This window comes from Typopeltis vanoorti, chromosome 24 (genome assembly GCF_054136105.1).
Source record: "Typopeltis vanoorti isolate ZY-2024b chromosome 24, IOZ_Tvanoo_1.0, whole genome shotgun sequence".
NCBI lineage: Eukaryota > Metazoa > Arthropoda > Arachnida > Uropygi > Thelyphonidae > Typopeltis > Typopeltis vanoorti.
The window spans coordinates 29234329-29262100 of record NC_143572.1 but is presented as its reverse complement, the minus strand read 5'-3'; the positions used below and the strand labels follow the sequence as shown (position 1 = coordinate 29262100).

Here is a 27772-nt window from a genome sequence, read left to right as displayed (position 1 = left end):
ATTAAACATGAAAAAAATATTGTTTATTATCGATAAATTATACAGTTTGGAATAATTCAAAATTACTTAAAAATAAAATATATTCTTTTTTGTTTTGTTTCATGAAAAAATATTGTTTATTATCGATAAAATTATACACTTTAATATAATTTAAAATTATTTAAAAATAAAATCCATTATCATAACCCTGATAATGTTCTAAAATAAAAACTATAAAAAATGTTATGTCTTTAATTGTAATGTCCCAATATTTAAAGAGACGGAGTAAACACAATAAGCACTACGAACACTCTACTACTGGCGCAAAACTGCATATAAACAACAGTGGAACTGCGCGACGGACAGTGCCGCATCACGCTAATAGTTCACATCTCACTATGACGTGCATATGCTTGCGCGCGTATCAATATGACACTTTGGTAAAAACAGTGCTGCTAGTGTCCTTCACCCTCCTAAGTGCTACAAGATGGATTTTATTATTTTTTATACAAAATAAGAGAATTGTATAGGATTGTGGATGATACCATTAAATATTACAAGCAAATATAAATAAATTAATAAATATATTTATATATCGGGAAAAATTGAGGGTGCTGCATGTCCGTACTGCCTCTGCACGAGCCGCCCCTGGTCCTTGTCCACAATCTCTTCCAGATCTTTCATTTTCTCTACTTCTTCCAAAATATTTCCACTGACTGTGTACTCTACCTCCCATCTCTGCTTCCTAAATCTCAATTTCACTTTGCAACATTGAACTGACATTCCCACTCTTTTATTCATTCAGCCAGTGTATCGAAAGCTATTCGGATGTTGCAAAACTACAGCATCCGTTCTACTCCTGATAGTTCTACCCAACTTTGAATCATCTACAACAACTGCTAATCACCATTCAGACCTCTCCCAATGTTATTTAAATACAAATTAAACAGCAGTGGTTCCAAAAAGGATCCTGCGTTACACCCCTAGTCACTTTCCTCTTCTGGAATATCACTCCTCCATAGACAACTCGCTGATACCTGTCAATCTCCAATCAAGCGCACTGATTTAGCCCCCATCCGTTCCAATTTAATTACCAGCTTGTCATGTGGTAATTTATCGAAAGCCTTTCCAAAATATATGTAACACACACACACACACACACACACACACACACAGTCTGTCCAATAATTCTAAGCCCTAGTTTTATTATCTCTCTTATGAATCGGAACAATTCTTCCCTCTTTCCACTCCTTCAGACTTTTTCCCAGTGCAAGACTCATGTTAAATGTTAAAAAGATATGTAAAGACTGTTATTAATTATCCGGAACTTTCCCACAAAACACTTAGTGAAATATTATCAAGTCCTATAGCCTTATTAACATCAAGTTTATTAATTCCTCATACACCTCCTGATCACTTACTAACACTTCATCTTTCTTTCACACTGCATGATGTCACATTCACAAGAATGAAATACCTTTATAAATTGCTCATTAAATACCTCAACTGTATCCTCTACAGCCTTTATCATTTCTCCATTTTCACCAATCAGTGCCATCTTTCCATAATCATCCTTGCTTCAACTGGCCACACATCGAAAAAATATCCCTAGGATTATTTTTTAGCCACATTAGCTAACTGCTGCTACCTTTATCAAGCAAGTCACCCTCCTCGCCTGCTCTTTGTACTTCTCATGTAACTGGTTGTTATAAATACTCATTTTGTGTTTCTTCCATAATACCTTCTTCTTCCAGATTGCATACCTTATCTCTTGATTCATCCATTTTACACCTACTCTATTTACCCTCTTAACCTTTGGAATACATGCTGTATTGCCTCCACCAAATAGTTCTTGAGTAGGGCCCAAGCAGCATTGATATCCTTTCCATCCAGTTCCTCTTTCCAATTTATTATCGCAAGCTCTTTCCTGAGCTTTTCATGATTACCTGTCCTATTATTCCACATATATCCCTTTCTAACAGACGTCCTCGAATGACTGGTCACCCTGCACGTGTCCGCCTGGTGGTCACTCTCACCAACTGATGGAAGATTTGACACCTCCTTTATAATAACATCATCTGATGAGATGATCAAATCCAATACTCTTGATTCTCGTGCGCCCTTCGTTACGTACTACCTAAGGTGTCTTTGAAAACTCCACAAATTAATTTTCTTTACCCACCAGATGCAGTCTCTTGATTCCAGCCTATATTACCATAATTAAAGTCGTCCATAATGATCATCCGTTCCTTGCTAACCAGGCTATTTTGCCTATACATTTCCTTCTCATTACCCTATATATTACCAAGTCTATTTTAACCCGCATCGTTTCACTAATTTACTATATTATTATTTAGTTAGTTTTAATTAGATATTCATAGTTTTCTTTATTGATTTAGTTTAGTATATATTAAATTAATTAGTTTTTATTATTAATATATTATTGTTTACTATTAGAATAAATTAATTATATTTATATATTTATAAAAAAAAAATCAGCTAACGCCTTTTATTCCCGTATACGGGCGTAGGCGAGGCCATTTAGCCCTATCTAACTTTTGGAGACTGAGTGGGCAGTTCAATCCCCACTGGTACTAATCAGAGATAGATGGCCCAAGGCTATCACTAATTAAGCGGTACACAGTGAAGAGAGACGGCTCAAATGTGCCGCCATCTCGTGGTCCCTAACCCTAACACAATATATTTAATGTCTGAAATAATGTGGGTTCTACGGTCGATTTTCTTGAGTTTACGGGACGAAAAACCCGAGTTTACGGGACGAAAAACCCGAGTTTCCGGGAGGAAAAACCCGCTTTCCCGTGCCAGAGATCGACTAACTCGGGAACCGGTCGAAAAAAGGCTTAGAAAAATTTCTTCTAGTCGCCGACTAGACTCGAAACCAAGTCTTCCTTCGTGCGGCCAAGCGCCATGGTATGCAAACGCCACATCCACTAAGCTACACAGGCGTTTTATATATTTATTTATTTATTATTAAACACTTAGGATTTAAGATTGTTAAAGAATTAAGGTTAAACTATTTAATTATTGTTAGGAAAATTCATTCATTAAAATTTATATTTTCAAAAACCATTTTAAAAATAGAATTTTCTCTTTGAGAAATTTAAAATAATTTTTTTCAAAATTATCTTCTTTATGACTTCGTATCGTTCGAATTATGGCGTCTTGTTCGTTACAAAATGCTATTTTTGTAAACCTCCCCTTTATATGATCATTTTAAGAAGAATTTCTTAAATTTCTAGTATAGCTGGTACTTCTCAATAGCAGAAAATAAAGTGATAATCGTTTATAATATCTTATGATATTGGCTTTTCGTTCATCCCATGGTTTGAATTTACTTTAAAAATTAAAAAAAAAAAGTAGAAGGAAACAGACTTAATAAAGTAAATAATCACTACGTTCTTCCTTCTAAGATCTAACCAAACCATGATCCAACCAGGAAAATTTCCAGTAAACGCTAACAAAACGCTCTACAACAAATATGAATGAGAACAGAAAGATACAAAGGAATATTTCATGGAAAAAAAAACTGCACCGAAAACATACACCATAAGAACAAAAGAGAAAGGAAAGAAAAGAAGTAGAAACGGTAGAGGTTTGTTACGTAATGTGTAATGTTATACAACATTATAACACGTGTTTAAACTGTTTTTTTTTTTAACATAAAAGAAAAACTGTGTTTTTTATGGTTGAGATATAATTTTGCTGATTTTTTCTTTCCTTTCATTTAGGGACCCCAATGTTCATCTTAGGGTTGCTCTTAGACATTGCCTTAGTGGGTTAACGGTCATGGGATGGAGAAAATGACTTTCTATGGTGATTATCACCATAGACGGTCATTTTCTTCACCATTCTAAGCAACCGATATATAGTACAATCCAGTACTGTTTGTCTTCGGTTTTAGTTTTGATTTGTAATATATTCTGAAACAAACAGACTGTCTTTTTTCCTTCTACGTAGGTCTGGTTGCGATGGAAAAATTGTCACCATTTATAGCGTCCACCCGAGACGCAAACGGGATACATGAAAAATTCTCGTGTGCCGTCCTGAGGTCCAATACAGCAAAAGAGAGTTTGTTCCTCCAGCTGCAAATTAATATTGCTATATTAGTTTTGCTAAGATTGCTATAATTATAAATATATTTACAGCGCAAGTTATATTTCTTTTTTAAAATAACAAAAATTAGGAAACTACTACTGACCCTGCCGAAAACATACACCATAAAAAAAAACATAAAGACTTAATAGGCGTTATTATAAAGAAAATGACATATTTTCAAGGAAAAAAATCAGGAAATATTTAAATATTGGTATTTATATAGAGAATAAAAATTGTATATATTTATTTTTATGTTACAATAAAATTTTTATTAGTATTGCTTGATTTACTTTTAAAATGTTTTTTTTTAAGTAAGAAATTACTGGTTAATCAATATTTATGAATTTTTACGAAGTACTGGTGATTGAAATGTATGTGAGTGTGGGAAAAAAAATCCTAACCCTAACGGGACTTGAACCCACAATTTCCGTGTTAAGGAGAATCGATGCCTTATCCATTAGGCCACAGGAGCTGACTATGTAAGGATAACTGACCCATGCTAGATTGGGGGAAAATTAAATTAATGAATAGTTTTTGAACTGCTCGAAAGTGAAAAGTCACACAGCTGACGATGGAATATTTTTAGCATTATCACGTGATTTCTTAAAAGCTGATTTAAAAATGACAGACTGTGTTTTCAATCCGTACTGATGACGCAGCTAACATGCTCAGCAAACATATGGAATTAGTCGAAAGTAGGCCGAAATATACGAGAACGCAGGAAACACAGAAAAGTACGCAGAAAACACGTTGAAGTTTAAGAACCGAGTTGAACCAGGTGTTAAAAAAGCTGTCAAAACAGTTTTATAAAGTTCCTCTCAGTTTAATGCTGTTTTGCAATATTATGCTATGAAATGGACTCTTCTCATAAAAAAAAAAAAAAAACAAGTTATTACTGCCAGTGGATGTTAACTGGAAGCTTTCGAGAGTTTGAATATTAATAAATAATAAAATTTAATAAAAATAAAAAGTTTCTGTTTATTTTTATTAAACAGAAACTGTGACTGTCTACAATACTTCAAGAACACACACTGGAACACGAGATTATACTAGCTTATAGATATATATCTTCTTGGGAAGGAGTTTAATTTATCTTTTCAAATAACACATACACAAACAAAAAACGATATCCGACAGTTATAATAAAATCAAAAGGGAAAACAATAAACTTTGGGTCCAATTAATTGAAAATAATTGTTTTGATATATTCAGTGTTTTAATGGACCGAATGATGAAGATGACAGTTCAAACTAAAACTCGATTAGTACGCATCACTTGAAAATATTGGCACTTATATTAGATGGCTGTCTTCCTTCCACCAAGAACGTCAGAATATTTTATTTTTATTTTATTTATTTATTTTGAGGATTTTTGGATTCGTTTAATTTCAGCGATACAACAAATGTTAATCTATGAATGAAGAAGGTAGATAAGAAACATTGAAGAATTTACCCTTGGTAAATTATGCATAAAAATCCATAGCCAATCTGGGCCTTTAAGTATTTTGGATCCCATCCCATTTCCTTTTAAAGTACTAATGCGATTGTGGATTCTTCAACCCTACAGAAACAAAAAGATAGACTGGATTTGATTGACATCTGCTGTAAGACTGTCTGTAGCAATCGTTGCACTTGGAATGGATAATTGTGTTGTTCGATGCACGCTCATTCTTTCTCTCTCTCTCTCTCTCTTTATATATATATGCTAGGGGGATACTCCCCCCACCTGGAGCCTACGGCGCCCCCCCCCGTGTTCCGGACTCGTAGGCCGGTTCTCCTTGAATTCTGATGGCTCGAATTTTGAAGACTCGACACTCAGGGTAGCCCTTCAGTTTCAAAACGTTTCAAAAAAACGTGACATACAAACGTGACATAAAGAGGCTTATCATTATATATATATATAATCAGCATCTAATATTGCTTGCTGATTTAGCAGTCTTTTATTTGTTTGTTTGTGCACCATCTATATCACAGCAAATTTGAATATTAGCTTACTTTTTTTTCTTAGATTGAAATGTCTCAATGTGTGTGTGTTAGACGATGCTGTGTATACATTGAAATGAATGTATTGGATGAAAATATATTTAATACATAACGTGTGTGGGTGGGTGGGTGCGTGCACTTGTCGTTATAAAATAATATTATATTAGTAAATTAAACAGCGTTTTATTGTTATTATTATTATTATTAATTTATTTATTTACATCATTGAAACACAACTAGTCCTTTATTGAAATAAATAACACAGAAATCGAAATTATAATAGATAGACGTCTTCTTCCTTCCTTCCTCGCAAAAAAAATAAAAATAAATAATAATTATCCATGCTTTTATTCAGTATGCGATCAAATAACTTGAATTTATTATGCATTCCTTCCTCAAAAAAACAAGTGAAAAGAATTCAGTATTCTTTTCTTGACAATTGATGTGCTACGAAGCATGAATGCGAGAAAGTGAAGGGCAGGTTTTCAGTTTTTCGATCCACTGGAGAAGGAATATCACAAGGCACTCATCCTTGTCCAGGCGATATTGCTTTCTTCACCGGTTAAAAGCGAAACCAGTCATGGTTTGAATGTTGCAAGGAATTGACATGATCGACAGAATTTCATGGCTTGTCAGAGGTTCGATTTTGGTACCTTTTATATGCCAATGTGTAGCAAATATACTGTTTTAATTAAATTTTCATGGCTTATAAAATGAGTATTCTATTAGATAGCCGACTGTCGTCTAATTAAACGAAATGCTAAAAATAAATTCAGGTTTAATTTTAACTAATTATTTATATTTCCTGTTTATTTTTATTATGTCATTTGTTTGTTTGTTAATGCTTATTTTATTTATTTTTATTACTTTTAAAAAAATCATGTTTCTATTATTTTAATTTAACTTCTGAATGAACTAAAATTTTCCTTCGATATGTAATGTGTACTAATTCCACGCTTATCGCGTGGAATTAGTACACATTACATATCGAAGTACACATTACATTTTTTTTCTTCATTAGGAAAAAAAAACATTAATTTGAATCATGTCTAGGACTCGAAACACCTTTTTTTGTGAGTGTGTTATTATTCAGCTTACGGTAAGTTAGCCACTCACTTACGATGGTAGTAGAATTCCTCACCCCCTCAGACCTCAGCGACTCCGCCAATAACTGAAATTGAAAATAACGCATCCATATTGTTTTTCCAGTTACTTTTTCCTTCTACAATCAGAGTTCTACGTTGTAATCATGGACGTCCTTTTTATTATGACAGACACTTTTTTTAAGATTACCAAATGCTTTATCTGTGCATTCAGTGAATTATGGTCTATCCTTTCAGATTTTTTCTTCTTTCCATTTACAAAATTTCTCCCGTCTGTTTCTCAAAATTTCCGACGACTTTTTTAACGGTGCTGTAAAAAGTTCTCATCCATAGCCTTTGATTTTCACAGAAATCCATTATTACGTAAAAAAAAACTCCAGATGGGAATTTTATTCGAAACCAGATAATCTATTTTAAAAAAGTGTTCAAAATTATGCAAAACAACTAAACATAACCCATTTGAGAGAATTGAGTTTACAAAATTGTCTCATAAGAACTCACCTTAATTTAACTTGCTTTTCTAGATGTAGAGATAACATAGTTTACGCACAAGCGCACACTGCACTACAAACATTTAAAATCAAATATCAAAACACGTGGCTACCTCTTATTCCCATAGTCTGTCATGTCTCTTAATTGCGTGCTCTTCCTCACTAAACTGCACGTGATGCTCTGAGCGTTATGCTTTTAAACATATTGCTTTTGCACTAATTGCCTGCAAGTGGGCTTAATATTTCATTTGTATGGAGAACATAAAACAAAGATAACTTGAAATGGGTCCATGCATTGAGGATAAAAAATAGTGTTTTGGAACACTAAATGTCCAGTTTTCTCATCAGAAATTACGTTTTTTTTTTTTTTTTTTTATCTATCTGATTTCAAAACAGATGTCTTCTTGGCATTACAAAATTATGACTGTGACTGGATATCACTTAGATATAAGCTTTCCAGTTAATATGTGAGATCGAAGTTAGTTTCTAAGCAGCGAGGTGCAGTAGACGATTAGCAGTTTGTAAATAATAAGTCAGCAGAGTTTTTTTCATGGTGACATGCCATGACTGGCCATGGAATGAGAAACCTTTATGCAGATGTAGGTAAACGTCACTTACTCAGCCTATATGCAAAATACTTGGTCACCTGTTCTAGACTAGCGTTCTTCAATCTTTTTACGCCTGCGGACCGTGGAAAATAGGAGAAATATTTCGCGTACCGGCTGACGGCTAAGACAGAAACAAACCAATGTAGATAGTATTTTATTCATTAAATCCAATGTTATAAAAATTACAATTTTTAGGTAGTTTGTAGTCCACCGGACCGATGCCGGTCCGCGGACCACAGATTGAAGAAAAGGCTCTAGACAACTATTTAAGAATGTTGCTGGTCAGTAATCGCCAGTAGTGTTGATCGCAGTGGAAAAAATAATTAAGGATCTTTCGGAGTTCGATAAAGGGCTTATTGTGGATGCCCTTCCGGCTTCAGCCACGATTTTGAAAACAGCAGAGCCGACTGCTTTCTCAGAGATATGCTGGGTGTTGAATCTGAATAACTTCCAATCGGGAATATTACGTTTGTTCTAATGGCTGATGTGTTATTTCAAGGAATATTTTTAAAAACTAAGCACTGACTACAGGAGTGAGGAGTGATTTCCATTTCTTTCAATAAATTCAAATTTCGCGGAATACAGCATCCAATCCAAACCAACAGGTGGCGCCATTAGTTTCTTCTATTTTCGAAAAGTTCGGTTTCTTTTTGGACAGAGAGTGCACATATATATATATATATTTTTTTTAATTTTTTTTTAATTTTTTTTTTCGAAACAGAATACGCCAAGGTGTCTCCTTCCACCCTGATACACCAGTAAAAACTTCAAATGATGAACGTCTAGATGAAAATACCCAAAATTACAGTCAATCCTTAAGGGTTTTGAATAATTTTGGCAGTTAGTAATGACTTATTTTATTTAAGTCATATAATTTCACGTTTTATTTCATCATAAACAGTTGAACTTGATGTATTTTGCAGAAATCTTGCAGGATCTACAAGAATAATTGGAAAAAACAAAAAAAAAATTTTAATTAAAGAATGCGAAACTTTTGGAATAAAAAATCAATCTAAACAAAACTAAAAGAATGAAAATGGGAACAGATGAGGAAAATTTTCTATAAATTTAGAAAACTGAATACTTGAACAAAGTAAAACAATTTACATATCTTGGCAATCTCATTATTCACAACCTCGACAACAAAGAAACAGTAAAATACAGAAAAACAAAGGATAAAATTTTAGGAAGAAAATATACTAACTCGCTAACACAGTTGGAAACGGACTAGCACAGCGAGAGATTTGAAGAGCCGGACTTCTTCCAAATAGGGTCAATGAGTTTAAAATGGGAACATCAAGGCGAAATAAATTTTGAAGTGTCCGTTTTCTTTTCTGCATCGTACCACCTTTCTTCCCGGTTAGCGTGTTTACTCTTCACAGATTACAAGCAAGCTCAACCTACAAAAACTCGAGTGTTTACCCACGCCACAAATAAGTTTCTTAAAACGTTTCTGTAAAACTCAGAGCCAACAGCGACCTGTAAGCAACTTATCGTAGTCTCGGAGAGAGCTGTTTCTCTTCTGTCCTTGCCTTCTTAACAAATTAATAGAGAATTTCGTAATGACTTGAGAACTTACGTACATGTTTTCTTCCTTGTTACTAATCGTTTAAAAAAACGTTGATGGAATCTGAAGCTCACTTGTGATCTTGCTGAGATGGTGGCATATACGATAAGGAACGCTTATATTTGACTCCACTGCGAAAGATCAGAAAAGAGCTACGGAATATTTTTTACTCCACTGCAGGTTGCAGGAGATTCGCTTGATTCAAAGGTAAGTGTAAAAACTAGTAATATGAAAGGAGAAACAGTGAAAAGGATTGCAGTAAGCTATTTAATAGTTTAATATTATCAATCCTACATACTACCACACCACATTGGCCTGCTTTGGACATCTATTCAATTTTTTTACATTTTTAATCATGTGAATTTGAATAATTATAGTCTTTATTTTATTTATTTTTTTATATATTTAAACGTAAATTGCTGGCTGTTTCAAATGCATCATTTCATGCATTTTTAACACATATTTACATTTTACTTTACGGAATAATTAAATATCGAACTGGTTCACTTTTAATAACAAATCTCTTTATTCTTGAGAAACTGCATTGTCTTCTGTACATTTATTTATTTATTTTTTATCGCGTGCAACACTATTAACCTATCATTAGCGTTAGGCTAACGAATAGAAATAAAATGTATAAGTTTGGAATTCCTTCCCCTCATTCTGTTCAGTTGACAATATATTGACACGGTAGACGTGTGGGGAAAAAACCGAATAAGAGAGGGAAAGAGAACACAGTTCGATGTGAAGTGCGTAACACGCGGTTGACGAAACTGTCATGCACTTGCATGTATTCGAACATTTGTTTCATGACATCTGTGTGTAACCGTAAGCTGTAGGCCTTTAAAAATAGAGCATGAGTTGATACAAGTGTATCATCTTTTTTTTCCCACGATTGATGATTGCTTTTCTTATGATTGAAACAGTTTAATCATTTTTTTCTGTTGTATCGCTGTAAATACTTAGTTTGAATTCATTCCCTTTGTGTATAGACGATTCATAAATATGGCTGAACTATGGAGGTTGATGACAGATATATACGACCAGTTCTTGGCCAAAGGAGGTGAGTACTATTACTGACAATATTTGTTTCATCCAGAGCTAGAAAATTTAACATAGGATAAGTGACTTACGATTTTCATGCACGAGCCATCTTCAAACGATGTATTTCACTGTAGATAGAGGCAATATTGTTGTCAATTAAATAATTTTAATTTTTTTAAATTATTATTGGGATTTAATGAAAATGTATAAAATATTAAAAAACTTTTTCAAATTTATTTATAATATATTGTTAAGTTTAGATTATAAATTTTTTAAAGTCTTTTTAACGTCAATACTTAAATATTCTTATAAATGCATACATATATATAAATACACCATATTATTATTTTGTTTTGCATTATAGAAAAATTAAAAACAAGGACAGCTTCCATGTTTATTTTGATCAGATTGAATAATTTTATCGTTTTCCGCATATCGTTTCTGCATGTCATATCTGCCTAGAGTGTGCTGAAAAATTTTAGTTTTATGTAATAATAAACATACTAAAGCATTTTAAGTCGGGTCGATACGTTTTTTTTTTTTTTCTAAAAAGAAAAGATATTTTAATAATATAAATAACATTTAGTCGATTATTTTAAAACACAGTAACAATAACAGAAACGTCACAGCATGATATTCATGATATGCGCGTTTCCTTTGGAATAAAAGATCGTTTTTATAAAAATAGAAATAGACTATCTTCCAGTTTTTTTCATTTAAAAAAAATCAAAAATTCTAAAAGAACTACAGGTTTTCGATCTCCGGTATTTACTAATACTGCGAAGGGAAAAAAATCTTGAGAAGAAAGAAGGCATTCTAACATTGAATTTGAATATCTGCCATCTTGAAACTTCTCTTTGAGATCGATGAATAGAACTGATTACTTTTGGTAATCACTTAGGGAAAACTATTCCAAATATCAGTATAATATTCAGTAATTGGACAGATTGGTTTTTGTGCAGAGTTTTGTCCGGGTTTTTTTCTCTCGGAAACTCAAGTTTTTCATCCCACACACAGACAAATCGGCCTTCAGAACACACGCAATTTACAGACAAAAAATACTGTTTGGCAATGATGGCGTTGATGATAGTAATGTGCTAGTAGGAGAATTAAATAGTAGTGGAGAGGGTGAGATGTATTCAGTGCAGTAGAGTAGAGTGCCCTCCCGCGATGAGTCCTTGGACTCCATGGAGGTGTTGTCATGTAACAATAATAATAATAACATGTTCATGTCAGTTGGAGAATTGCGTTATTATTCCAAATAAAAAATTTCCGCTCTATCTAAAGTTTTTCGATATAGCCAAAAGTAACTGCCTGAAAAAAAGGGTTCTCTTTTGTGATAAATAAAACAAGAGCTTTGTTAGTACTGAAGGCAACAGCGTTATCCGAACCCAATTAAACAATGGTTTGGACATCAGACTTTACAATTATAGAAGTAAATCTTTTAGAAACTTTATTATGGAGTACAACCTTTGTCAAATGAAGAACAGGTGTGTGTGTGATACTGATCTTAAAAAAACTATGGATTAGATTACAATCAAGTGGAGGCCGTCGATATGCAGAAAGTAGTGAGTAAGGGTTGAGGTTGATGGATAAAGCAGCATCAGTCGCACAGTTGGTGGATAAAGATTCACCCACTGTCACATAATGTGTTACACACCACAAATTCGGAGCTTGGTAAATCTTAACTCCAAACACATTAGAAAGGTTTAGAGATATCAAGAATAACTACTTGAGTTTTGCCATCTTTCTCCAAAGAGTTAAGAACTGATAGTTAATAGATGTCTAAAGTGGTGAATGTTGAAGAAGATAGCACAAAACGATAATTTGATAGCTAAGACTTGTCTCCCTTCTTAGGAAAACAGGCTGAATATGAATTAAATTTCATGCATGCATTCTAACATATATTTATAGGTAGTGACTATGTTTACACTCCTCTACATGTAAATATATTTTATATTTAGTGTCACCAGTATGGTTAAGATATCCATAATGGTGTTGACATAAACACACCTTCCTAACATCCTAGCAACAATCCTTAAAACTATGTATACTTTTTTTCATCAAACAGGTTAAATTTTTTTTCATATCTTGTCAGATCCACGAGTCGCCAACTGGCCTCTTATGCAAGGACAATCTCCCGTTCTGCTCATATTGGCTGGATATCTTTTATTCGTCAAATGGCTTGGTCCCAAGTGGATGGAAAACAGGAAACCTTACGAATTCAGAAAAGTGATGATCATTTATAACTTTGCCATGGTAGTGATCAATGGATATCTGTTTATCGAGGTGAGATTGGAATGCGTGCACAGTGAATAATATAAATAATGGTCTTAGAAGTTTTCTTCATTATAATTTCTTTACGTTCAGTGATCACCACATTTCAATGTTTGCAATGCGAGCAAATATTCATGTTTACTTCGATAAATTATCGAACTGGGTAGCTTACATTTCTTCTCTCTCTGCATTTTAGGCAGGTCGCATCGGATGGTTCGGGAAATATAGTTTCTCATGCCAGCCAGTTGACTATTCCGATAACCCCGAGGCAGTTCAGGTAAGATATTTACGTAATTCTTGGTGCGAGAACTAAACATGGTAGTTTCAGTGGCGTTTTAATATTTTTAGATGTATCACTACCACGATAGGCTTACAACCTATCTATTTAAATGATTTAATTTTAATCTATTTAAATTTTGGGCTTTTCCTTTGTGAATTATGGCTTGTTTTTCTTGTTTTCTTTAATTTGTTTATTTGTGCCTGTCGCTATGAACTTTTGAAGTAATGAGCTGAACGTCATTGAACCTCATCAATGAAGATTATGCGAAAAGACAAAAAGAACAACGCTATTTAAAAAAATCACTCAAACATAGGAGAAAATGTGGCATAACTATAAGCATTTGTAAACATATATTCGTATTTTAAATTGTGAACATACATAATGGGATTCCTTATAGTGAAAGAAGATAAAAATGACTCACATAGAATTACAGTATGATGAAAGAGACACAATACATGGAAATATGATTAAAATGGTGACATTTACTAAAGGGGAAATTTATGCTGTTACCCATTGCATTTTGACAACAAACAAGCAGTTAAAATGCAGGGGAAAAAAGCGAGCTTTTCAGATCCCCTACTTTATCTATGTCGCAAAGTCTGCAGGAAAAGAATATATTTCACCTTAATTGTATCATTACTGACTAAATTGCTTTATTGGAAATTATTCTTGACTAATATCATACGCGCTTCCGGTTACGCATGCTAAGTTGCAATATTTAGCATACGTAACCGGAAACATGGCGTAAAGTGAATACATATGTATTCACTTTACGCCATGACAGAACATTAGAAATTGGTTTTGCATGAATGAAACTTAGTCATTTCACTTTAAATTTGGTATATGAAACAATTTTGGAGTGTGCAGAAACTGATATATTTATTAACAAGAAAAATTATGTTGCAAGAAGTTACTAAATTTTAAGTGAAATAATCTTTGGTGACTTAGGCAAGGATGCATAATTAGCGTTATAATTATGGGAAAAAACTTAATGAAGATCGTATCTAGGATTACTTTCTGAATATCGCACGGAATCGGTTCGTTTAAGAAGAGATTGATTATGATAAATCTGCTTACCTTTTATGAAAAGGTCACGAGGGTAAACAGCCATGGCATGATTTATTTGCATTTAGGGTCTTTGCCAACATTCTCCAAAAGAGTCTACTGATCAAAATGTAGCAAACAGGTACTGATGATCACGTATCGAAATCAGTAAGAAATTACTTTGATGGGAAGCAGTAATTAGAAGTGAGTTTTCAAAGAACCAATACAAGAGGGACGTCACGCTATTTGTAAATCACTCGTTTCAAATAATAAGTATAAAATTTATATATGGTTTTAATTTTAATATAACCTTTATTCAGTTAATTTTCAGTATTAATTCAGAACACATGTTTCTTAACATAGAACAATTTGAATAAAATAAACAATATAACTCAACTTCGTCAGAGGTACTATCAAAAGTTGTACAGAAAAGACACTAAAACAACTAATTGAACACAGTACATGTTATCAGAACTTCACAATTAGTACTTACAAACAATTGACTGGAAAACCTTTGTTTTTAATTGCTCTCTACGTGCTGGAACAATGCTATTTATTGCAGTTACGTTCCATAGCATGACGCGTGGCATAACCGAGGTCGGAGGTCTTTAGATTTTTTATGAAAGTAGACCAAACTTGGTGTAGGATTAAGCCTTGGTTTTTGTTACATTGTGTGAAGGATTCGAACAGTGGCGAATTCTCCATGCTTGCTGCGCAAGTTCATTAATTGAGAAAGAAGTACTATTTATTTGTTAATAAATGCATGCATTTATAAGCATTCCATTTAGGCTTTTATTTTTGTAGACAGAAGACGTCTTAAGCTTGCGCGACAATAATTGAGCTATGCATTGTGTATCGAAGACCGATGCTTGCTCGTCTAGTCAAAGCTACCTTAGCTTGCTCGGTTGTGGGAGCTTCCAAGTCCTCGCTGCAGCACTGTGATTTCATGCGCGCGCATAGCCATTTCCGATCCCTTCACATCATCTTAAACACAGACCATACGCAGTCAAAGTAGCTCTAGCCAGTGAGCTTCAGCCAGCCTTTACAAGTGTGCGTGTTGCTTGGGAAAATTAAGTTACAACCAACTTTTTAGGACGATGTTATTGACCAGTTCATAAAGAAGAACCGTTGGGTAGAATTTGTATTCAAGTAGCTAAATTGAAAAAGATAGAATATCATTTGTAAAATAAATGTTGTATGTGTATGATTAAATGTGCATAAATTTCTAAATATAGTTTTGAATGGTCAGTAATTCATTATTCCGCTAATCAGACTTCAATCACACTTCTCACTCCCTGAATGATAACAAGTGCAAGCGTGAATTTCAAGACCAGCATTCGCCCCTGGATCCGAAGAATTTCGGAGGCTTCTTTGAACTTTCTTACACATTTCTGTTTCTTGTCAAATTACCTAATCATCTGTGTTTGTTGAATGTAAGACTAATTCTGATTTATGCTGTTTTCGTTTTTCAACGTCTTGTACGTGTTCAGACACATACGAATCTTCCCAGACCTTCCCATCTAACCAACTTAGCAAATACCACAAGAGCAGTCAATTTCGAACGTCTAGTTTTTTCCATGGGATGATGTGGAGGTTTTGGAGGATGTACTAATTACCAATCTTGAAATCTTGTACATTGGCAAAAAAAAAAAAAAAAAAAAAGCACTTTTAACTTTGTAATCACGAAACAACGTTGCAACTTTGAATGTAACATTCTTGATATAATGTCACGTGATTACATTCTTGAAATCTTGTTTATGTAAAGAAGCTGTCGGAGATATTAAGAATTGTGTTAATCCTCTTCGGTCAGTACCCATTGAGGGAGAGAGTAGGCTTTTATGATGCATGATGGTGTGGAACGGCTATCAGCTGCCGTAGATTTTCTGTATACTGAAAATATTTAAAATTTTGCCTCTAAACCGTTTATTTAGATATTATTGCTATTATATCGTTGTATGGTTCCAGGGAACCGTTATTATGTGACGAATTTCAATATTAGTGTGGAAAAAGAAAAAAGGAAAAAAAAAACGACATCGAACTAATGACTTATTCAATACATTTATCCATTGGAGCACAGAAAAAATTATTTAAAGCAACATTAATAATAGACATTAAAAATATTCAAGGCCTTCAACTTGGGAATAATCCCATCACGCGCATAATATTATCGTCTTCATCACTTTCCGGTCGTATTGTAAAATAAATGCTTTGGTTATTTGGCAAGGTTTTTCCATTATTTTCAGATAACACTGATATACAACAAACACCCACGTTTACATAAAATCTAGAATTGAAATTGTAGTTATTCTAGTTTCAGCGATACTGTACTATATGTTAAAATATTATGTTATTGTTACTAAGGTTACGATCATGCAATAATTAAAAATCAAGCGCCATCTTGCTTGTTTATGTGTTCTGTTTGTATTTACTTAGTATTCGCATCCGATCACTTGACTTGACTTAGTAAAGTGCTTTTTCATGTTCTGCTTCATCCCCTTTTCTCTTTTTTTTTTTATCCTTCATGCTTTTTTCATCGCCGTTTTTCATCATCCATTTTTTAGTTTTGTCCGTATGTTTCCCATTATTTTTTTTCCAATCTTCGTGCTCTATCCACTCTGTGCAGTCTTAGACATGCTTTCGATTAATTTCTTCATTCTTTTGGCACAAAAACAGGTGAAGTCTACAGTGATAGATGACCATGTTTTATCATTTATTATTTTCCCTTTCTGGATCTCTGGGACTTTCGCTACTTAATAACCCTCTCCCCACTCAGTCGTACTTGATCATCGGTAACACTCTGTCAACGGTGTTGCAAATCAAATTGAGTAAATATTTTTATAAGGAGTAGCAAACTATTGGTAGTCTCGATATTTTCATTTCTTTCTTCGTATGTTTTCTTTTCAAACGTGAGCTGGCAAACTTCACATCGTAGTGTTGTGACTTCCGAAATATATGCAGAGGCAAGAGAGAGAGAGAGAGAGAGAGAGAGAGAGAGAGAGAGAGAGAGAGAGAGAGAGAGAGATCGCGTTTCTGGGATTCGTTAGTGTTATTTTAAATGGAAAGGAACTACTTCGTTAATAGTAGTGATGCAAAAGGCTCAATGATATACTTCACTAATCCCACGTTGTTGTTGTGTTTGGAACACTGGAAGAATTTTGATTTAAAAAAATCATTACAAATTGTACTGAGTCCTTTCAGCTCTAGATTGAAGTTATATGTTTGTTGTGTTTGCAGTATACAGATTATAAAAAGTTATATTACATTTTTATACCGACCTCAATTCATGACAGGCTGCTAACACAACAGTACTTGTGTGAACGAGTGGTTAAGATAAAACAAAGAACCAATTTATCTTTTATCTATGCATTATGACCTCCACCTGCACAGCTGGAGATCAGGGTTCTCTGAGAAAATAGTGTTAGGAAGGTTGTTTCAAAAAACGTAGATAGGTGGAGTGAAAAAGAAGAATGAGAAGTTTGTTTTATAAGCTGAACTGTGTATGATGATGACCAGCAGATACTAATGTTATTATTGAAGCCCTGGAGGACAGTGGAGGAATAATAGTTGTTGGATCCTACGTTCTACTCCGATATATATTCTAACTGTTGACTGACTCCACATTCGAACACAGAGACAATTTATTTTTAAGTGCACCACTCTATGTTCTAATTTGCATAAGCAACGTTATGAAATCAATCAGCTAGCACAATATTGTTATCAACTCAATTCAGGCCGAAATCTCCTTATTATATATATATAGGGTTCCCGCTAAGATTCGAACTATTTTAATGAGCAGTGCAATGAAAGAAATCAGGCAATCACAAGATTCAACTCAAAAATAATTATTTAATGCTTTAACGCATAAATTTACATTAAAACAAGAATTTCTAGTAGGGATAATACAATTTAAGAATGAATACGTTCTCAATAGTAATTTACTCAGCTGAGTATATCATTTTCGAATAGAATTTATGCACATAAATTCTACTAACTGGTTTTGTTGATACCGAACTGGCTTCTTGCATTCTGTATAGTAACTCACGATAAGGCACGCGCTGGCTAAAAATAACATAATTTCTCACAACAACCAATCAAGTCTTATTTTGAAGAATTACTTGGATACATTACCTTTTACTAATAACATAAAAAGATTACATATTTTACAGTTTTAATCCCTGTTTTAGTAATATTAATTTCACAATAATAAGTGATATTTAATACACAGTTTTCGCAACTGTAATTCATCTCAAAACAATAAATGAACAAATAAATATTAATAAACATAACTTGAATGAAATCATACGAATAGCATACTATTAATGAGAGCTTATTAGTCTGATGAGCAAATTTAGCTTAGGGAATGGCTGATGATGTTGGGACTCCGAATGAAGTATTAATAATTATATATTTATATAAATCGAACCCAGATCTTTCCGATTAAAGGGCTTCGTCTATAGCGACTGAGCTACGGAGGCTCTAATGCATGCAGTCAAACACAGTTAATCCAAATAGCACAAGGGGGATACTCTTCAACAGAGTATCAGAGTGTTGTCAGTCAAGCAATGCTGCAGCTATTGGTGCCTAAAAGACGTATCTTCCTACACATCCAGAAATGGACTCATGTATATTATTATTATTATTATTATTATTATTAAAACATGAAGAAGTCAGTTCTTAAAATTTAGATTTTAGAAATTTATTAAAATGAATAATTATTAATTTACATGTTATGTGCTTTGTATACATTAATATAATAAATTCAAAGTACAATTAAATTTGACCGATTCGGAGTGTATGCCTATAATCAGTGGTGAGCTATAAGGGGCTCGCGCGAGCCCTCTGTTAAATTTTTCTCAAATTTGCGAGACCCTTTTTCTTCTTATTTACTTTTTTATTTTGTTATTTTTGTGGGATTAGTAATGCACTGGATGGCACAGAGGACAATTTGTTGTATGAGGGCTCGTATTCTGATTTAGAAGAGGTTTCAAGTGTCTCTTCCTTTAGCTCTGGAGATTAATTTCTGGGTTTTGACTATTAAACGGTGGGCTCTTTCCTAGTTAGATTAGGTATTTGTTGAAAGTAGACCTAGTTATTACTTTCTATTTGAAATACTGTAAATTCATTATAATATTCAGTGATAAAGTTTGTTTCCTAAAAAATGTGAAAAAAGGGGGTGCGTCCTATACGCCGGCAAATACGGTATTTATAAATATTTCTGAAATTATAATTGGTTAGGTTTATTATTATTTATAAGATTTACATCTTTTTATTAGTGCCTTTTAAAAACGTTGTAATTTTATCCGTAATTCTTTTTAATCAATTCAAAAACCGAAATATCTTATGGAGTAGCTGCCTTCTCCTGTTGCCACAGATGAGTCCCCATATTAACCCCAGATTATGTAAAATTCATAATTTTTCAGCCCATCCCATCTCTTTCTCTCGAGTGTAATATTACTGTTGTTGCAGCTGCTCTTGTTGTGAAGTAATCCCCATGTGCAAACCATTATTAAATTGGTCCGAGCTAGTCTATTATGCATGATTCAGTAGTTAGTTTACCGGTTATACTGTCGTGTCAGTGAAAACAACCCTCCCTTTGTCAGAGCTGTTGTCACGTGTCTTTTTTCAGGCATTGTAAAAGTAGTTCCAAATGGACAATGCACGAGGAAAATTCAACCCAGTAAACGGATGAGCTATTCTACTTCAATGATTCTGAGTTCATTGCATAATAGGAAAAATTAATCCTACCAATTTTATCTTTGATCAATAAACCTGCTTCGTGTTTTGTGTCAATAAAGAACCCAGTATCATGATGTCTGTTTAATGTGCAAATATATTTCTCTTATCTTCTTTATACCCTATTTTACTTGCGGTGTCGAGGGTTTATTAATCATCGGACCTTAAACCGTTCACAGGATAAGGTGGTTAGCCCTAGTGTTGAGTTCTCAAGGGCGGTTTGCCTGCTTTGTGGGATGAAAAACCCCAGGATAAACGGGAAAAACCCTACTGTCCACGCCCAAGACCAGCTAACTTGGCTATGGCTGAGGAAGATTCTCAAGATGCTGACGGGAATCGAACCTAGGACATTCCTTTCCCAGGCATATGGTTGTGAAGGGTACAGCCACTAGGCTAACTGCGTGGACATAAATGTATTTTTTTTTAAATTTATACTTTTCCTAAAAGATCAAAAAAATGCTGAAACATTTTATTTCTACTGAATTTTATAAAATTATGAAACTTATTTATAATATTTTTTAAATTAAATTCATAAAGATTTTTTTCCTTAACGCATTTAAGTGAAAACGAAATTATTATTATTATTATTATAAATTTCGTAGTTTAATATTTTTCGTGAAATTGGTGATAGTTCGAAATAATTAAAACACAACTTTTAAGATCACTGTTTTCTGAAACCAGAAATTTATTATTATTATTATTATTATCGATCTTCCACCAAAAGACTGAAGTCCATCTGGAACAAGCTTCGCAAACTATTCATATTTATGCTTATATCTGGAAACCGCACGAGGGTATCAACAAAGGAGCCTCTTTGATTCAGGAAGTATCGACGATACCGTTTGGATGGAGAGACGAACTCTGTCTAAGACATAAAAAGCTTCAGGCTTTTCAGCTTTGTAGGAAGGATAAAACATCTAGCATGCAGGTAGAAGAGTTCTTTCGAATAATCGGTATGCCTTCCCAGTATGCCACATGTATAAAACCAGTTTGCCTCATATCCTTAGGGCTTCGGCCATAACTGTTAAATAGTCCGTGGTTCGCCTGGAGCTCCAGGCGAACCACCGGAATCGAACCTAGCACATTCCGAACAGCATTTGAGCTCTATACCAAATAACTCTACTGTGACCAAAAACCGAAATGAGATTGCCGCACCCCCGCCTTATATATGATCTAAACTATAATTAAATTATAGTTGATGGTAATAAAATTACCTTTTGGTTGATGATGTTATAAATTGCTCTTTAGCATTAACATGTTAATGAATTATGTTCTCAAGATTATATGAAAGAAGTTTGTTTACGAAGAATTATATTCGAAATATTTAATTTCCTTTTTCTATAACAGATGGCGACTCTTGTATGGATGTTCTGGATTACCAAACTGGTAGAGTTAACTGACACGGTATGTAATAATCTGGACTTTCTTCGAATTTTATTTATTATAAACATTATTTGTATTTTGAATAATTAGCAATTTTAAAGGATTTCTGATGATTTAGAATAAATTTAAATTCAGTTTATTCTCACACACACACACACACGCACACAACGTCAACAACAGATAATGTTCTCGTTGTGTGTGCTTTAACGAACGAGGTCATCAGAAAATATCCATTAAGGGAACACTATTTTCACCGGTCTACTTTTGAATAAATGTATTCACATTAAATAATTAAATGGCAATTTAAATAATTATATTACAATCATTTACACAGTGGAATACATTGTGTGTCATACGGAAGTTCAAAAATTCTCCACCAGGGGCGCTGTATAATGTACCGAATGTTGATGTAGTAATTTTTCTGTGTGTGTGTGAGAGGAGAAAAGCGACTCAAGCATAAATATCATATTTTTATTCACTTCCATTATGATGCACATGCTGCGTTAGGCTATTCTTTCACCGCTAGAAAGTTATCAGAATGGGCCCGATAAATCCTCTCTTTGAAACCCCAGAGGCAGAAATCACAGTGGGGGGGGGTCAGATAAGGTGAACGAGGAGACCATGTAGAGGGAAACGCATGGTTGATCACTCTGGCTTCCTTAAAATGTTCTCGAAGAACCTCCTGTATAGATAGACTGTGTATCGTGGCTTATTCTGCACGAAAATAACTGAATTCATGCACAGGTGCTGCTGTGGATATGACACAATAAAATTGTTTACCATATCGCGATACCTCTCGTCAGTAACTGAGCAGGTCACAGGACACGACTGGCGAATGTCCTCAAAGAAGGATGGTCCAATGATAAACCAAGCTGTAAACCCGCACTAGACAGTAACTTTGGGTGAATGCAAAGGAATTTTTTGGATCACATGTGGATTATGTGTAGACCATGCCCGGGAACTGTTGGCATTCACAGCTCTCTTCAGGCGAAAGTGATCCTCATCTCTTTCTCCACAAAATCATGCGCGGCCACGTAGCTTCCAACTCCACTCAAGCAAGGAATGCTAAAGCAGATATCAGTCGACTTTCAAAGTTCTACGAATGTAATTCCGGTGTCAGGGTTATCTTGAATGGATAGAAATGCAGAATCTTCCATAATATTTTCAAACAGTTAAAAAACGTACGATCCGGTTTTTCAAAGAGCACATGGAGATAGTGGACTCCTCGATATTTGTTCATGCGACGAAATTCGCAGAATGAAGCAACATCATTGCGGGAGTACAGCTTCACGAAAAGCACATTGGGGCAAGGTTAGTGCCATCACTGTGGAAGGTATTAACAACCTGAATGAAGGGATAAATCGCATGTCCATCTTTTTTAAACCCTCCTGGCACCTGCCGAGTTGTGTGATAAGCGAATTCCATGCATTTGTTATACATACGCTCTTGGTGGTGAATTTTGGTACCACTTCAAATACATGAGAAAAATATAACTCTTCACTGAAGAAATAAGATATCTTTAGGAAAAAATTATTTAGAAAAAAAATGTCTTAGATATACAGGGTGGTTCAAAATTCCACGTACAAACTTTGAGGGGAGGTAGAGGACATCAAAATCAACCATATTCACAGAGGAAAGCATGAACGGAAACGCCACCGGAAGATGCTAACAGGGACACAAAGATACAGAAATAACACAAGGCAGTAGGAAGTGTAAAAAACTTTATTAGGCGTAACTGAACAGTTCAATAGCAATTGGATACATAATATGGTAAACGAGGTGCACTGAGATGGCAGACGTAAAACGACGCATGCTTCGTATGACGTCGAAAGCTTGAATGAGGAAGCCCAATTGCTCACCTGGAGCGCTGGGGAACAGCGCCACCTATCACTTTTGGGTGACGTTTGTGGTCATGCTTTCCTATGTGAATAGGGTTGATTTTGATGTTCTCTACCTCCCCTTAAAGTTTGTACGTGGAATTTTGAACCACCCTGTATAATTTGTGATAAAATACCAAAGTACTAGATAAAATCATAGAAGCAGAATTAACGCCTAATAAAAATAGGATTTTATCCTTCCACTATAGAATACTTGAATTAATCAAGTGTTTCTAGGATTTTCTTTTACATGTTGGAGAGGGTGGGGGACTCACTGTCAACGGTTTCGTTCTTATTACCCGAAACTTGCAATTTTAGCCCCTTTAGTTCCATAAATAGCAAACCAGTTGAAAAAGACGCATAACTGACAGACTTTGTAGACGATCGAGATAGGATTAGACTGCATTCTAGCAAGAGTCGGTTTTTTGCATGTTGTGAATTTGAGGCGTTTTGACGATAGCAAGAATTACGAAATCAGAATTATATATGTTCATCCAAATTTTTTTATACATTCAACGATTGATTCGAATGGGCGATCAGCACCGGACATCGACGTTATTTCATTTTTCCATGGAAAAGCAACAACCCACTATTTTCTTATATTGTTGGTTGCTATGGTGATATGAGCGCTTTTAACAGATTCGTACAAGTTAATTTTTAATCAGTTATATTAGTATCTAGTTACAGCAAGAAATTATTCGAATGACAAAAGGAGGGAAAAAATAGTAGATTTTTAAACTGAATTATCAAATTCTGCAAATGAAAAAATGTGACAACAGAACAGAGGAATGCCCAACGCCGGTTAACCTTTTGGTCATCGTCATTATTAAATACTTTCCATACACATTCTTGAAATTTCTTCGATAAATCAAAGCAGAATTCATTATTTCTACGTTCAAAAGGTTTTCATAACGATGTAACACTCCACAGAATTAATGATAAAAAAATATTGTAACGAAATGACACACGTAAAGAAAAAAAAATTTTTTTTTTCCTCACGAGTCATTCGGTTATTATATTTTTATTATTACCGCACACTTGCGTCTCGATATTTCTTTATTTAGTTCCACTCCACAGAGTTTAGTAATAATAGTAACAACAATAATAAACGAATTGAATTATTGTAGCAAAAGCTGTGTTGCTCAAAAAGTACACGAACTTTTTATACGACACAAAACAAATGCGCATCATAAAACGTAAGTTGGTCTTTTTATATATACTGGGACGATAATGGGTAACTTCATTATCAAGATTTGGCTCAGTGAAACTGTTAAAACGTAGCGCGTTAATGTTGAAAAGTATCAACCCTTATCTGAATTTAAAAAAAAAAGAAAGAAAAGAAAATAATTAACGTTACTAAAAAACCATCTACTTTACTTAATACATTTACGACTTGTAGATTATTAAGCGTCGTTAGTTAATTTCGTTGTAACAGCTAATATTGATTTTTTTTTATTGTTCAACAGAAAGAATTATCTCGTTCTATATATAAAATGTTGTTACGTCAGATACATGTGACTCGTGTTACCATGGCAACTGTAAATTCTGCAAAGGGGCTGAGTGATAATTACTTCTACACTACTATTTCCATTGCAAACCATCTAAATTAGGTTTTAATTAAAACTATTATATTAAGTTTTTAAAAAATATCATGCAAATGATATTTTAATAGGATTTTCTTCAAAAATTAGTTTTGTTTTTTATTTTATTATTAAAATTCAAAGTAAATGATAACACCTTTTTTATTTTTGCTTGCTTTCTATATAAAATAAAACCAGTAGAAATACGTTTACGTTTTAAGAGGTGGTAGATTATTGCGATTGTTTCATTCAATCCAATATCCTTGGAGGGTAATGGATGGCAATGCTGTAGCCAATGAGGTTCTAACTGAGGCACGACTATTGCTGTTACCCTCCTGCCATGATCAGAGCTTCAATTGCTCAATAACACCTTAACATACACTGTCCTCTACAGGTAGCGGGGAAGTTGAAAAGCATTCTTGCTTCGCCCCTTTAAGCCAGTCCTTATAAGGACGTTTACGTTTATTTTTAGAGGGGGTGAGAAAAATCAATCGACCGTGAGATGCGGTGATTGATTTATTCAATCCAATACCCTTGGAGGGTAATGGATGGCAATGCTGTAGCCAATGAAGTTCTAACTGAAGCTCGGCTATTGCTGTTACCCTCCTGCCACGATCAGAGCTTTAATAGCTCAATAACACCTTATCCTTACACTGTCCTCTACAGATAACGGGAAAGATGAAAAGCATTCTTGCTTCGCCCCTTTAAACCAGTCCTTATAAGGACGTTTGTTTTTAGATGTGATTATGTGAGAAGCCGAATACCTTTGGAGGGTAATGGATGGCAATGCTGTACCTAATGAAGTTCTAACTGAGGTTCGGCTTTTGCTGTTACCCTCCTGCCATGATCAGAGCTTCAATTGCTCAATAACACCTTAACATACACTGTCCTCTACAGGTAGCGGGGAAGTTGAAAAGCATTCTTGCTTCGCCCCTTTAAGCCAGTCCTTATAAGGACGTTTATTTTTATTTTTACTCAGTAAAAATGTAATTTTATTTATTTCTAAATGCAAAAAATTTATTTGAGCAATTCATAACTGCTGTATTTTCGTAGAAAATAATTATGAATAATACTGTTAATTTGTTTGCTGTTTTTAACATTATGGAATTTTCCATTTGTTTATTGTTTTTAGATCCATAAATTTTGTAGATTTCGTGAAATATTGCTTCTCCCCCTGGAAATATGTAATAAAATTAAACCTGTATATTTCTTAATCAATTTTAACTTCTTAATTGTTAGTAGTTGAACTATTATAAAAGTGATGATTGCGATATCGAATGCTTACATTTTTTGTTCCTACTTTCAGATATTCTTTGTTCTCAGAAAGAAATTCAATCAAGTGAGTAAACTCCATCTTTTCCATCACACGTTGCTACCTTTGACAGTTTGGTACGGAGTCAAATTTAGTCCAGGTATAAATTTCATATACTCAATATTACTGTGGAATAAATAAAGTTAACACTTATATAAATAAATAATAACAGCTTGCTTAACTGAAATTTTAATTTTGAAGCGTTATTGGTTGTTGTTATTATATGTAATTAGATTTCATTTTATATGAATAAAATTAAATGAAGTCAAAATTAAAAATAAACAAAAAATTAAGCTACTTTACTTATATTTCGTATTCAAATATTAATTGATATATTTTTAATTAATATCGACATAAAAGAAAATTATTTCTTATATTTCATTTTTCAATTCATCTCTATTTGATTACAAAAATAAGAATAAATTATTATTTTTCCTTTATCACGTTAGGTGGCAGCAACAGTTTTGGTGGATTTGTTAATTCTTTAGTGCACACGGTAATGTATACTTACTATGGGATAGCAGCTCTTGGGCCAAGTTTACGAAAATATCTTTGGTGGAAGAAATACCTCACTGGCCTTCAGCTGGTAAGAGCATTAAGTCGCTACTCACTCATCATTGAATAGATTCCTTTAAGCAATCATGAATAATATAATCATATTATCTATTTATTTTACTTTAGGCGCAGTTTCTTTTAGTTTTCTTCTATTATTGCCAACTGCTTGTGCGCTCATGTTCGGATAGTGTTCCATTCATTCTACTGAATCTAGGTCATAGCGCCATCTTCTGGATTCTGTTTATCGACTTGTATAAAAATACTTACAGAACACAAAACCAAATTGCTTCATCAATAAAACTAACATTCGCTTTTCCAGGGAGTAAAACCAAACATGATGAAAAAGAATTGTTGAACAATTCAGAGAATTCTACAACCCTGCACAAAAGAGCTTCTGCATATAAAATTCTTGCACACTAAATACGAATACATGAATCTGTAAATAATTTGAAATAGAAAGTCATAAATAAATAAGAAAAAGAATTGGGAATGACCAATTTAAAATAAATTTTGTAAATATTAAATACGAAAAATAATTAAGATAGTGCCTTTAAAAAATAAAGTTTACTTTATATTTAAAATAAATTTTATAAATGATAATTATTAAATAATGTGAATGGTGTTGTTTGAAATAAATGTTATACTTAAAATAATATACTGTTATTTTTTTAAAATTTATTTTGAGTGTATTTTATTAGTTTATTACATTAAATTTTTTTTCTCATTTTCAATATTGTTAGTCTTTAATGACAAATTAAAAAAAATATATATATATACCAGTGACGTTCTTGAAACGTCAGCAACTCCCATATACACAGCTTTTTTTGTTTGTTCTTTTGTT

At 33.6% G+C, this 27772-nt stretch overlaps 1 protein-coding gene across 1 annotated transcript in view; it reads left to right on the top strand.

Annotated features, from left to right (window-relative positions):
- LOC150093058 (very long chain fatty acid elongase 7-like) overlaps positions 1-27351 on the top strand; it is an 83709-nt gene extending 56358 nt beyond the window's left edge. Inside the window, exons 3-8 of the mRNA XM_090414134.1 lie at positions 12989-13179; positions 13364-13444; positions 21572-21628; positions 26371-26476; positions 26826-26962; positions 27058-27351. Of these exons, the coding sequence (XP_090270260.1) occupies positions 12989-13179; positions 13364-13444; positions 21572-21628; positions 26371-26476; positions 26826-26962; positions 27058-27351 (866 nt within the window). The remainder of the gene's footprint in view (positions 1-12988; positions 13180-13363; positions 13445-21571; positions 21629-26370; positions 26477-26825; positions 26963-27057) is intronic.
- Positions 27352-27772: the final 421 nt, after the last annotated feature.